This window comes from Martes martes (assembly GCF_963455335.1).
Source record: "Martes martes genome assembly, chromosome: 14".
In the NCBI taxonomy this organism is placed as follows: Eukaryota; Metazoa; Chordata; class Mammalia; order Carnivora; family Mustelidae; genus Martes; species Martes martes.
In genome coordinates, this window is record NC_137902.1 from 85,771,283 (window position 1) to 85,786,001 (window position 14,719).

General features: G+C 45.0%; 1 protein-coding gene across 4 annotated transcripts in view; it reads left to right on the forward strand.

Moving 5' to 3' along the window:
- Positions 1 to 14,719, forward strand: part of TBCE (tubulin folding cofactor E) — a 73,143-nt gene that overhangs the window by 44,923 nt on the left and 13,501 nt on the right. For all 4 annotated transcript variants that reach the window (XM_080822456.1, XM_080822457.1, XM_080822455.1 and 1 more), the window contains exons 4-6: positions 7,327 to 7,512; positions 11,651 to 11,739; positions 14,608 to 14,707. In XM_080822456.1, coding sequence (XP_080678582.1) covers positions 7,327 to 7,512; positions 11,651 to 11,739; positions 14,608 to 14,707 — 375 coding nt within the window. The remainder of the gene's footprint in view (positions 1 to 7,326; positions 7,513 to 11,650; positions 11,740 to 14,607; positions 14,708 to 14,719) is intronic.

Genomic DNA, 14,719 nt, shown 5'->3' on the forward strand with positions numbered 1-14,719 from the left:
GATTATTTTTTCATTTAAGTCATATGATATTTGAAAAACAGATATTCCAAAAAAATTTAAAAAGGAAGAAAAGTAGATCTTCCCCATTCTGTTTCTATACCCTCCCCATTTTATTCCTTTAAGGCAAACCAGTACTATTTCATACTTTCCTTTCACCAGAATTACAAATTTCACTAGTTCTTTTTAAAAATTTTTTTGTTTTTCTTTTATTTTAAGATTTGACTTATTTGTCAGAGAGAGAGCACAAGCAGGGGGACTGGCATGCAGGGAGAAGCAGGCTCTCTGCTGAGCAAGGAGCGTGATGTGGAACTGTCTTTCTTACTTAAAGATTTATTTATTTGAGAGAGTGCATGCATGTGAGTCCTAGCCCCTTTCGGCACTGGCTCGAAATCCAGGGTGTTGCCATTGAAATTAGTTCCAGGTACCAGTGAGGCTCCTTGGATGCATTTTCTGGTGCAGGTGCTCGGGAGGGGCTCCTTGATCCGGTGAGAGGCGAAAAGTTCTTGGCCCTCCTCACATCCGATGCACAGTGACGAGAGGGAAGGAGTAATTGCAGTTACCGGTTCCAGGAGAAGCACACAGCAGCCACTGATCTGTATGGTTCTGGTCTGGCCTGGTGCTCCTTGCCAGTTCCTCTTCCTCTGAGGCATGCAGTGTTCCTTTTTTTTTTTTTTTTTAAAGATTTTATTTATTTATTTGACAGAAATCACAAGTAGGCAGAGAGAGGGAGAAGCAGGCTCCCCGCCGAGCAGAGAGCCTGATGCGGGGCTCGATCCTAGGACCCTGTGATCATGACCTGAGCTGAAGGCGGAGGCTTAACCCTCTGAGCCACCCAGGCGCCCCCATGGAGTGTTCCTTGTTGAGGGCCCACCTCTCTTCCTTGGAAGCACAGTTTGCTAGTAAATGTAATGGTTCAAACCAAGACACCTGTAACATGAAAGCACCTGGAATCATTCTTGACACCTGCTTGGCTCTCAGAAACGTTGAGTTATGTAGTAGTAGCTTCTCAATAGCGAACGCTGCTCTTGTGGGACATTAAAAGCATGGGTGTTTCAACTTTCAGGCACAAGTAAAACATATCGAAGATGGAAAATTCACAAATTAATAATACTATATTTCTTGAAGTTTTTGCTTAGTTTTTTAAAATAATAACCTTTAATCTTCTTTTATAATAACCTTTTGTTTTGCCCCTCCTGGTTTCTTAATTTGTGCTTTGAAGCAGTTAAAATTTGATTCAGTTAAGATAAGATTCTCTTAATATATATATATATATATGTGTATGTGTGTGTATACATATATGTGTGTGTGTGTATATATATGTATACACACACACGCATATATATACACTCCTTCCATTTTGAATGCCGTATTTCTCAGATATAGTGAATATAATTATATTCAGCGCATTAGATGTTTTATTTTGAGTAGATGCTTATTTAAAAAGTTGACTTTTAAAGTTTTTATTTCAATACCAGTTAACATACAGTATAATATTAGTTTCAGGTGTACTATAAAGTGATTCACACTTCTGTACAATACATGGTGCTCATCACAAGTGCTGTTCTTAATCCCCCTCACCTATTTAACCCATTCCCCCACGGCAGTCAGACAACAAAAAGAACTAAAAGGCATCCAAATTATCAAGGAAGAAGTAAAACTGCCACTATTTGCAGGTGACATGATATTCTATATAGAAAACCTGAAAGACTCCACTAAAAAATTGGTAGAAAGGATACATGAATTCAGTGAAGTGACAGGATTCAAAAGCAATGTGCAGAAAACTTGCAATTCTATTACTAGCAATGAAGTAGCAGAAAGAGAAATTAATTACAATTAATAATTGTAAATCCTATTTACAATTGTTTCCAAAACCGTAAGGTATCTAGGAATAAAACTAGCCAAAGAGGTGAACAACCTGTATTCTGAAAACAGTAAAACACTGATGGAAAAAAAAAAAATTGAAGGTAACCTAAAGAAATGTGAAGACATTCCATACTCATGGATTGGAAGAACAAACATTGTAAAATGTCTATACTACCCAAAGCAGTCTACACATAATTTAATGCAATCCCTATCAAAATACCAACCACATTTTTTACAGAGCTAGAATAAACAGTCCTAAAATTTGTATGGAACCACAAAAGACCCTGAATACCCGAAGCAACCTTGAGAAAGAAAAGCAGGGGCGCCTGGGTGGCTCAGTTGGTTAAGCGGCTGCCTTAGGCTCGGGGCATGGTTCCGGAGTCCTGGGATTGAGCTCCGAGTCAGGCTTCCTGCTCAGTGGAGAGCCTGCTTCTCTCTCACCTTCTGCCTGCAGCTCTGCTTGCTTGTGCTCTCTATCTCTCTATCAAGTAAATAAATCTTAAAAAAAAAAGATAAAAAGAAAAGCAAAGCTGGAGGCATCACAATTCCAGATTTCAAGTTATATTACAAAGGTGTAGTGATCCAAACAGTATGATATTGGCACAAAAATAGACATGTAGATCAAAAGAGCAGAAAAGGGAACCTAGAAATGAACCCACAAGTATATGGTCAATTAATATTCAACAAAGCAGGAAAGAATATCCGATGGAAAAAAGGCAGTCTCTTGTTAAATGGTGATGGGAGATTTGGACAGCCGCATATAGACGACAGGCCCAGCCCGCCACTCCAAGATTGGAAGCCACCTTAGCCCAGGTGCCGGTCATCTGACTGGAGCCATGTTGGATCGTGAAAGCCTCCACTGACTCCCTGCTGAGTGCAGTCACCCGGATCATGTCACCTGACATCATGAGAAACAAGGACCGCTCAGCAGAGCCAAGCCTGCCCCAGTGAATTACAAGAAATAGACCACTGTTTTAAGCCACTATGCTTTGGGGCAGTTTTTTTTTTTTTTAAAGATTTTATTTATTTATTTGATAGAGATCACAAGTAGGCAGAGGCAGGCGGGGGTGGGGTGGGGAAGCAGGATCCCCGCTGAGCAGAGAGCCCGATGCGGGGCTCAATCCCAGGACCCTGACATCATGACCTGAGCCAAAGGCAGAGGCCTAACCCACTGAGCCACCCAGGTGCCCCGCTTTGGGGCAGTTTTTATGTGGCAGTAGAGAACAGCTTTGCCTGAGGTTGCGTGTGAACTTTATCTTGCGTATGTTAATAACTGTAGTTTTTCTTAGCAAAACCATACATCATTCATAGGATGAAATTGTTATGACGTCACTGATGTTAGACGCCATAGGAGCCCAGCTGGACATGCTTGGCAGCCAGTGCTTGAGTGTAGAAACTGTGGCTTCTGGGATATCCCAGTATTTTGGAAGATGTCAGCTTATGTTGACCAGTGTATTAGATACGATACTGTATAGAAAAGACTGCTGCACTGATCTGTGTGTCTGTGTAGGCAGTATACTGTGCAGGCAGTATAGTGATGGCTTATATATTATGGTTTATTTAGTCCTTATAAATAACCTCATTTGACAGGGCTTTATAGATGAGGAGACTCAGGCTGAGAACATACAATCACCTCCCTGAGGTCATAGAGCCAGTAGGTAATGGAGCCCAGAAGGATCCCAGGTTGGCCCGACTCCAGAGCGGCAGCGTCCCCATCCTGCTCCTGCCTCCCATCTTAGGAACATAGCTGTCGGGACGCCTGGCCTACTCAGTCGGAAGAGCGTGTGACTCTTGATCTTGGGGTCATAAGTTTGAGACCCACATTGGGTGTGGAGATCACTTAAATAAAAATAAAACTTAAAAAAAAGGGATGATATATGTTCATTAGGAATTTAACTTAGGGAATGTGTTTAATTTGCCAAAATAAAGCATTGATTTGTATCTATAAGCCCCGACAGAGATGTGGGAAAGGACAGCGCACCAGTAGTCAGAAATCCAAGGTTTTTGGTCGTGGCTATGATACCTCTAACAGTGGACCCCAGTTTCCCCAGCTGAAACGGGGCTGGATTAGATGAGAGTTTCTTAAGGTGGGACAGGAGGCCCACGGACGTCAGAATGTCCTGGAGCATTGTTCTAAACAAGCAGATTCCTAGGATCCAGTAAGATTGTCAGATGACTTTCTGCTTTTTAGGTTATGTTTAAGGAGTCCTAGCCTAGGGGATCTCTCAAGTTCATCCCTTTGAACTCTTAAAAAATCATGCTAGCTGTATTTGATCCCTTTAGCTGAGTAGCATAGCTGTGCTTCTTAAAACAGCACCTTTTTTTTTTTTTTTAAAGATTTTATTTAGGGGCGCCTGGATGGCTCAGTCGGTTAAGCGTCCACCTTCAGCTCAGGTCATGATCTCAGTGTCCTCGGATCGAGTCCTGCATCAGGCTCCCTGTTCAAGGAGGAGTCTGCTTCTCCCTGTCCTTCTCCCCCTCTCCCTGCCCATGCGCGTGCTCTCTCTCTCTCTCTCTCTCTCAAATAAAATCTTTAAAGAATATTTTATCTGGGAGAGAGAAAGTGTGCCCAAGCTGGGGAGGAGAGGCAAAAGGGGAGGGGTTCAGGGAGAGGACAGAGGGAGAGGGAGAAGCAGGCTCCCCACTGAGCAGGGACCCCCCCCCCCGATATGGGGCTCCATCCCGGGACCCTGAGATCATGACCTGAGCCCAAGGCAGACGCTTAATCAACTGAGCCACCCAGGTGCCCCCAGAACTGTGTCTTTTGCGAAATGAACCTCTCCTAGGGTTAAAATGTAATATTTTCTAGGAAGCTTCTGGTAGTCTGTGATCCTCTGATATCACAACGTACTGTACAGGCTCAGAATTTGATTTTACTGCAACAGAGAATTTAATTTCCTGCATCATCAGTTCTCCCCTCACCACTGGATTATTTTCAGCAGCGTACAGCTCTGATGCGCCCACCCATCATAAGACATCCCCTCTTTTGATCCCCTGTGTTCCTGCAGCCGTTTTGCCCTGTGCTCTTCTCCCCTTTGCAGTGAAGCCCTCGGGGCGAGAGTAGGAAGGGCTCCCCATCGTCTTAGCGTCTGGAACTCGCCCACCAGGCTGCTGCGCCATGTCTCCTGCCGGGGTTAACTTCCTGCATCCTTTCCTAGCACTGGACCTGGTTGTCCACTTCCATCACCGGCTTCCAGGACCCCGCACTCTGGGGTTCCAATGACTTCTGGGTCATTTTTTCTTACCCGTGGCATCACTTCTAACTTTCGGGGATCACAACCCCCTTTCATCTCTGCAGACCCACTTTAAAAAAGTGTGTGTTTATATGGATGAAATTTATCAATCTGAGTTTTCATCCTTTTTAATCGTGGTGACTTCTAGGAAACTTTGATTTCTTTAAGTGTCAAAGGTTATGCTCTGGAATAGTGTTTATAATTTTTGGCAATTTATGTATTTCATCATTTATTCTCCAAAGTGATCAAATGATAATAACATTTATGACTATTTTATAGTAGATACTTAAATCATCCTGAAAATAAGGTTTCCTTGCCATGATGTAATGTTGAAGCCTGAAATTTAAGGGGTCCAGAGACCCACATTGCATCTCTTGAAAAGCCTGATAAAGTGGTCATTACATTCAGTAATATGATTAGTCTTAATATTAAATCTACTAAAAATTGCTCTAAAACCTGAATAGAAATTGTGGCGAAATATCCTATATTTCTGTAGAATTCTTTCCACATTCTCTCTTTTAGGCCCATATTTAACCTTTTATTTTTTATAAGATTTTATTTATTTATTTGACAAATGTGTGGGGAGAGAGAGCACAAACAGGGGGAGTGGCAGGCAGAGGGGGAGGGAGAAGCAGACTCCTCACTGACCAGGGAGCCTGATGCAGGACCCCATCCTAGGAGCTTGGGATCATGGCCTGAGCTGAAGGCAGCCGCTTAACTGAATTAGCCACCCAGGTGCACCATATTTAACCTTTTAAAATATATTTAGTTGAAGGTTGTTACTTTTCAGCTTTTGTACCTCAGCCTGCTACCCACAAATGTTTTTATCTCTTTGTGTCCTTACTCAATCTTTGTCTGTCTGTAGATGTGATTCCTCTATAGTTGTGTTATGTACAATTTGGTTCAGTTTTTAGAAATCTCAACATTATTCTGTGATTAATTTTATTAAGTGTTACAGCTAGAATTTTTAATGACTACATCTGTCTGGTTTACTTAATAGTTCCTATCCAGCTGGGCTTTTGTATGGTTTCCAGAGTTCCTCAGTTACAAATAAATGCTATTATACAGAATCTTTGTTAAATGCAGTTTTGTTTTTATTTTTAAATTATTGCCTGCTGACAAGTTCCCAGGAATACGATTATACCCTCAAAACCAAACCCAACCTTGCAGTCTTTGAGGTGTTAGGATTGTTCTTTATTTTTTGCCAGTTTCGTTGAAAATAGTTTCATTATTTGAATTTGCATTTCTTAATCTTGAGCAAGGTAAAACTTTCCCCTGTGGATTTAATACTTCTGTTTCCTGTTAGGTGAATTGTCTTTTTCCTATTTCTTGTCTGTTTATCTGCTGGGACTTAAGCTTGCGTAAGCTCGCAGCCCTTTTTGATCAATCACATCGATTATACATTTGTATAGTACTTTCCCTTTTATGCTGATTTTGATTTTTCAGGAGAGAGAACATTTTGCTGTCCTTCAGAACATTGCTGTTATGGCCATGCTGGTGGATGATATTTTCTTTTTCTTTTTTAAAATTGTGTGATTACTGAGGCGCCAGGCGGCTCAGTCAGTAGAACAACTCTTGAGCTCAGGGTTATAGGTTCAAGCCCCACATTGGGTGTAGAGATTACTTAAGAATAAAATCTTTTTTAAAAATTGTATAATTGCTTTTGTTTGCTACTATAAACAAATTTCTTTTTTTTTTTTTTTTAAAGATTTTATTTATTTATTTGGCAGAGAGAGTTCACAAGTAGACAGAGAGGCAGGCAGAGAGAGAGAGGGAAGCAGGCTCCCTGCCAAGCAGAGAGCCCGATGCGGGACTCGATCCCAGGACCCTGAGATCATGACCTGAGCCGAAGGCAGCAGCTTAACCCACTGAGCCACCCAGGCGCCCTATAAACAAATTTCTAAATGTAGGCATTTCACATTCGTGGCAGACTGACAGTTCATAAAGGATTTTTGAATGTGTCATTAAAAAAATTTTAAAGATTTATAGGAGAGAGTGTGTGTGTGCGGGTGGCGGGGGTGGGGGGTGGGCAGAGGAGGGCCAAGGGGGAATCCTCAGGCAGACTCCCGACACAGGGCTTGATCATGGGGCCCCTGAAACCGTAACCTGAGCCGAAAACAAATCAGACGCTGAACCGACTGAACCACCCAGGTGCCCCTTGAATGTGTCCTCTTATTTAAATGTCCCCATTGATGGTATTTTATCTGTTCCATTTCTCTTTTTTTCCCAGACACCCAACAGGGGGATCCTTTATTCGTCCCAACAAAGTAAATTTTGGAGTGGACTTTCTCACTGCAGTTAAGAATCGCTATGTGTTAGAAGATGGACCGGAGGAAGATGGAAAAGAGCAAATCGTTGTAATTGGAAATAAACCCGTGGAAACTATTGGTTTTGACTCTATTATAAAACAGCAAAGGTACGTAGGCTTGATAGCGGTAGAACTGACTTTGACGGTTTCATCACTATTCAGGATTAAAGTTAAGTGGACTATATGTTGATACTCACAACTTGGCCTCCAAACTGGTCTGTCCTTTCTGCACAGCCGGCCAGTTGAAATCAGAGGAAGCTGAGGACTGAGTCTTTGGGGAAATTAAAATTCTTCCTTTAGCATAGGATTGTTGGGCTTTTCCGGATTGGAATTCAAACATTACTCATCATTAATATTTATATCAGCCGTCTTGTGTAATAAGTAAGATTGACATTTTGGTCCTTTTCTATTTCATGGTGACATTTCTAGCTGGGTGGTCAGTCAGAAAGGGAAACAGAGGTCTAAGTTGCTACCTACCGTGTGGCATGCTGGGCCCTCTAGAGCCAAGTTAGTTTCCATCTCTGGATGCACACCCATTCTTCCCCGGAGTGATTGTGAAGTTGCAGAATCTTGGGTCCATCCTAGACCTGGATCAGAATACTGTGGGCTCTTGCTTTTAAGAAGTACCCCAGAGTATTATGAAACTCTCTGTACACTGTGGTTCTGTGAAGAGAGGCCTTCTGCCCACTCTGATGCATGGGCTGAATCACAGTGAGTAGAAGCTGATGTTCCACAGAAACACAGCCGCGCTGGTCAGTGCTGTGGTGTTTGACCCTGACCCCGACGAGGTGGCCTAGTGGTGGCCCCTGGTGGCCACAGTGGAGAGTACATTTCTAGCCACTTGGCGTCTTTCACTTTTCTCTCTAAAAGTCTCTTAAATCGCACTGTGGTTTTGTTCGGAGTCCATGTATTTGCTATCTTATTTTGCCATTATTGTGAAAATTGAACATGACACCTGATGTAAAATGCATATGGAGACCGTGTGGAAGAATAAATTCGTTTCTGGATACCTCTGCTTTTTAGCATAGGTGACCAGCATTAGTAACAGCAACAAAAAATTCAGGGCACCATCCAAATACCTAGAAACAGAGAATGGATAAATAAATTATGCTGTATTCATTCCATGGCAGTAGACACGAGCAGCAGATCCCACTTGGTGCGACAGTACGTGTGAAGTCTCATTAGTACAGCATCCAGCCAAAGTAGTCAGCCAGGAAGTGCACCTTGAATGATTCTGTCTCCATGAAGGTCAACACCAGGCGCAACTGATCGATAGTGTGAGAAGTCAGGGTAGACGGTTTTGAGTGGAGGAAGCACAAAGAGGACCTCCCGAGTTCCGGGGGTGTGTTTCTTGATCCGGGTGGTGGTGACCTGTGTGTATTTATTTAAAATCACTGAGCTGTGTACCGATGTGTGGGTAGGCTAATCCATATACTTTTCCTACGTGGGGTTTTTTTCAATATACAATATGTGAAGGAGGAAAACTCAAGGAAATCAAGATTTTTTTAAAAAAAGCAACCATTGGACTGTGAATTACAAAGCAGCTTACACTCATTGTTGAGGATTTAGAAAATAGAAATTGAACAAAAGGAAGCCGTGGCTCATGCTACCACCGAGAGGTGACTGTCGTGGATATTTTTTGCTTTTTATCCTAGTGGTTTACTTGGATTTAAAGAACTACGTGCTTTATAGGGTTGGAGTTCTTTCCTTCATCTTCCCATTTAAAATGCAACTATTGGGAAAAAAAAAGTGCAACTATTGAAATATCTTTTACCCCCATAAGAAGCACATTTTTTTCTTACTGGTTAATCTGAATACCCTGGCTTCTGTGAAAATTGCAAACCGATTTTCCTGCCCTAGCTTATGAACGACTATGTAACTCATGAATTCGTTTGCTGTCTGACCCAGCTGCTGGAGGCTCATGGCGTTCCATAATTAGCGAGCATCTCCCTGGGAACTGACTCCGTGTTGGAGTCCGGCTGGGTCAGACGTTAGCTAAGCCACCTTCTAACTCTGACACTTTCCGACTTCTAAGCCTGAGTCTCCTCATTTACGAAACAATAACTAAGCTGTTAGACCTGCTGTGGATAACACTGGAGAGTGGGTAAATAGTGGTCCCCAGTGTTAAGGAGGGACAGAATCCTCCTCTTGAAGCCATCATGTTATCTTCTTAATAGTATCCCGCTGACCAGCTCTGAGTTTGTGCCACTTAAGACTTACGGAAAAGGAATTTAAAAAAAAACAATAAAAACCAGCATGTGTGACTTCTCTCGCAGATGGCTCTGGCTCCGGAGTGAGGTCTGTGCAGAGACCCGGGCTCCCACCCTCTGTAGCAAGGTTTCCCTGGGCCCTGCAGCCAACTCAGCAGGCACAGTGAGATATTTTTAATTTTAGAGGGAAACTGTGGCCTCTGTTGCACACAGAACAAACTATTAGTTTGAGGTTGTTCAGTTCCATGATAATCCTACAAGTCCTTTTATTGGTGTCCCATCCCCGCAAAGCTGGGGGTTTGGTGTTCCTGTGATAAAAAGCAAGTATCTCCTGAAAATCATCATGAAACAAGAAATGAATGTAGTGATGTCCAGTCCGATTCCAGGGTTTGGGAAGTTGCGCTGGGCACAACTGACACTGACAGTAAGTTTGAAGGACACAAATAATTAATTAAGTTGTTTGGCCCTAACTACTTACTAAATGCAAATTCGGTGTGATTTGTTTTGTTTTGTTCTGTATGACTTACGGGGACACTGAAAAAAATGATTGCAACACCAAGGGCACTGTCAACTTGAGCCAGTTTGGGAGCCCCTAGACCTTTGTTGCTGCCTTTGTCCTGGTTTCTTGTGACTGTAATAGCGCATGCCTGGGGTTTTGATGGAAGTATTTCCCCCAAAGGCGGTCAGTTTTTTCGTTTGTTTTTATAAATACTTACAAAATAACTTTCTGTATGTCAGGCAGTGTTCTGAGGTTTCACAAATACTAATACAGCTTTTAAAAAAATTATAAAGAGCGCAACACAGAATTTACCATCTTAACCATTTTTAAGTGTATAGTTTGGTAGCGCTAAGTACATTCACAGTGTTGTGCAGCTATCCTCACTGTCTGTCTCTAGAATCCTCCCCAAATGAGACTCTGTCCTGCTTAAACAGCAGCCCCCAGCCCTTGGCAGCCACCATGCTACTTTCTGCCTCTGTGAAGTTGACTCCTCTAGGGACCTCACAAGTGGAATCCCACAGTATTGTCTTTTATGATTGCCTTCTTTCCCTTGACATAATGTCCTCAAGTTTACCCACTTTGTGTGGTATGTCAGAATTTCCTTCCTTTTTAAGGCTGGGTAATATTCCATTGAATGGACATACCACACTTGGTTCATCCATTCATCTATCGATGGACATCGGTAGCCCCTTTGGCTACGGTGGTAATGCTGCTGTGAATATGTGTGTGTAAACCCCAACATTTTAAAGCTGTGCAATCTGAGGTACAGAGATTCTAACTCCCCTCAGGCCAAAGGAAGTGGCGGACTTGGGATTTGAACGCAAGTGATGGGGCTCTGGATTCCTTGTTCTAGATACCATACAGGCTCTTTCAGTGACCAGAAAATGCGGGTCCTCTGCACTTAGAATGTGGCTTCTGAGATTCATCTACTAAAGCTGAAGATACGCATGCTTTCCTCACCCTAGAGAGACTTTCCACGTATGAATGCGAGAAGCATACGACAGTGTTGACTTCAGCCCTGCTGGGAATAATGTAACTGTCAGCAGAGGAGTAAACAAATTAATTGTGGTCTCCAAGACGTGGAAACAAATGCTCTGGAGCACATGGGTTGACATAGCTAAATCTCACTGCTGAACAATGTACTGTTGGGGGGAAGTAGCTTGGAGGAGGATACATACACTAGGATACCATTTATATGCCGTTTCATTATAGATGAAATGCTATGATTGTTTAGGGACATGGAAACGTGCAGTCAGACTATTCCGTGCTTCCGTTTAAACAAACACCCAGTGTGGGGGAGCAGAGGAGGAAGGAACATGCTGGAATGGGACACGAAGGACTTCAGCTATATTTGTAGTGTCTGTAACACTTTCTTTTTCTTCTCTTTTAGTAAAGCGTTATTTCTGAAACTGGCTGGTGGGTACTGGTATTGGTTATTTTTGGTAACTTCTTACAGGAAATGCTTTTTAACTTTTTAAAGGGCCAGTGGACGTGTCCGTGTTTATCCATACGTGTGAACTCTGTGTTTTTCATGCAGTCAGCTGAACAAGTTGCAAGAAATTTCTCTGAGGAACTGTGCCGTGAATTGTGCTGGTGACAAAGGAGCAATTGCCAAAGCGTGTCCTAGTATCCTTTTCACTGAGAACCTGACTTTGGACTTGAAGCTCATGCGGGACACAGCCAGGAACCTTCCCGGTGTCTGTTCTCCCCAACTTTCTTCCTCAGGGCCTCTCTGGCTTCCCTGTGCCAGTCGCCGTGCTAGGACATTATTTATCTTCCCGGACCCCTCTGCCTTCAGGTGAGGCAGCGGGCCTCCCCCCAGCCAAGGAAATGTCTGGATAGGGCTCCTCACACAGGCCAGACTTGGCTGGCATCTGCCTTCCGCCCCAAGCCGTTAGCCTGCTCCTGAGTGCAGACAGAGCACCCAGGCAGCCGTCTTGTGGGCAGACCATCCAGTGTGGACCGGGAGAGAGGGGGGGAGCCGGAGGCCTCGACCGCACCCCGGGGCCCCCCACACCAGCCCACCTGGACCGCCTTCCTGTTTCACGCAGCTGCGCGCGGTTTGTCACTATCCCTCAAAACAGGCCCTTCCAAAGTTTGTAATCCTTTTCTCTACCTTCTCTTAGAAGAGTTTGAGGTTTGTGTTTGCCCTACATTGCTTTCATGTCCACAACTAAGAATACAGGAGATAAAATGAAAAATCCCCCTGGCAAATGAACGAGATTTTCTCAATTCTTTAAGCCCGCCTCATCTCTGTGTAATAATTTATGCCAAAGATAGTTTATAATCCGTGTTCTTTGGGGGAAGAGACAGCGCATGAGCAGTAGTCTCTAGCCAGCTGTTCTGAGCTGTCCCTGTCCTGCATGCTTTGTGACTCCCTCAGTCGGGACCCGGTCACCTTGCCCGTGAGCAGCCCCTCCGTGGGCCCCAGCGAGCTGAACCGGTGCGGTCCCTTCCCCCGTGGACAGTGGAAGCATTGTGGATGGAGTAGTTGGGTAAGGAGCAGAATGCCACGGGCAGCATCTGGAACATTCCATGATTTGCCCGGCCAGCTACTAAGTGATTTTAGAAGATTGGGAATTGGGTGGTTCAAGACTTATTTTGAGCATGTCGGAGATGTGGCCAGTAGGTGGGTTTGGGAACAACGACTGTTTGCTTGCTCAGAGTTGTCAGCAGTGTCCTGGGGAGTCAGCATCTTGCTTGCTGATGCTGTTCTTTCCTGCGGAGAACATCCCCTGAGTCTTAAAGAAATGCGGCTTCATGAGATGGTCAAGGGAGGGCTCATACTTGGAGGTACAGAGATTGACGTCTTCCAGTTGCTGATTGAATTCTCGCCGGCACTGAACGTCTTGTCTGTCTAATCCAGTTGTCCCTTTGGAGTGGCCCCGTTTGAGGTCACTCCCTCTGCCGGGACATGAGGCTGCAGGAGCGCTGAGGCCCTGAGCTTGCCAGGCCTGGGAAGCTCCTCCGGAGAGGGGATGAGCTCCTTCCTGCTTTGCCAGCTGGCTCTGCGCCAGGGGAGTCTGGGCCTGCGAGCGGGAACCGAGTACCGCCGACAGATCCTTGGCCTGTGCGTGCGTGCGTGCAGGGCACTGCGTGACAACTGCCAGCTTGTTTAGAGCTGATTTCAGAGTGCGGGCCGTCTCTGTGCTCTGGATCACCAGCAGGTGTGTGTATAACCCTACGCTACGGGATGGAGAGTATGAGTGAGTGAAGGATTACTGGACCCCTGCCCTCGCTGACCAGCCCCGTGGTCCAGAGTTAGCAACATCACGGAAATGAAAGGTGGCTGGCTGGAGCCTGACGGTGAGGCATGAAAGCGCCCTGCCCAGCAGTTGCAGGCGGGTCCAGACCCCCCAGAAGCTCCCATTTCAGTCTTCAGTCGGAGACTAGCCAAGATTTCCTGGCCTAGGTGTGGCCTGAGGTGTGGCCTAGCCCCTGCGGCCTTTGTGCCCTCGTTTCCAGCACCTCCCACTCCCTTTATCTAAACCTGTTCTAACTTCAGGACCGTGGCTTGTCTCGTTCTCTCTGCCCGGATGCTCTTCTCCCTGATGGTATTCCTCTTTGCCTGTGGTCTCCGCTCAGACGACACCTTCTCCGAGAAGACGGTTTTCCACGACCAGCCTATATAACGTACCCACACACCCCTCTCCTGCGTCTGTGGCTGCTACTGTGAGCCTGTCTGTAGGTGGCATACTGCAGAGGTACGTGCTTATCGCTGTCTCCCCGACTGTGACTGTTGAGTTCGCTGCTCTGCTCTTGGCCCCCTCCCCACGGTCGTGGAACAGAAGAATGAATGGTTCCCCAGCACAGCAGAGTTGTGCGCAAGACCCTCCTTCAGCAGGTCCAGTCCTGCCCCAGGCTTCTCTTCCGTCTCTCTGCCTGGGGGTTCAGAGCTGCGCCCCCTCTTGATGGCACCGTGCTCCCCTGAGATGTTCGGCTCGGGTGCCTTTTTCTCTCTGTCCTGCTCGTTTCTCCTTCTCTGAATTCCCAAATTATTCTCAGCACTTCAGAACCTTTGTCCGCGCTAACCCCCATGGTCTGTTCTGGAGGTGCGGCTGGGGGCTTGGGGGTTCCTGCGGGTTGGAGCAGAGTGAGGCCCCACAGGAGAATGATGCGTGGCCGTGAGGCAGCCGCTGGAGGGATTGCCCGGCATGGGGCATAAAGCAAACTCACCACCCTTGTTCTTTTTTTTCACTCTTTTTGTTGGATATTGCTAGAATGGTTTCACCTTGGTTAGGACCTTTGGTTCTTACTTACTGATTGTAGAGGTTTGTCTCAAATTTGCAGCGTATGACAGTGAATGTTTTCATTTCTCAACGAAGTTGGGTGACTTACAAAGGTAAAAGTAGCATGTGCTCCTGAAAACATTTCACGCGGCATGAAGGGTGTAAGGTGAGAAGGTAAAGATCCCTGCTCCAGAATTCAGAAGTGACGACTGTTCTGTTTTGTGTGACTCTTCCCATCTTACTCTTCCTTAATGGGTGCTTTGAGATATCAGAAAAGTAGATTTGTCAAGAAACCTGTTGTCCTCGTGGGATGATGTCCTAGATATTGCTGATCAGTTGAAACATCTGGAAGTTCTTAATCTCAGGTATGAGCTCAT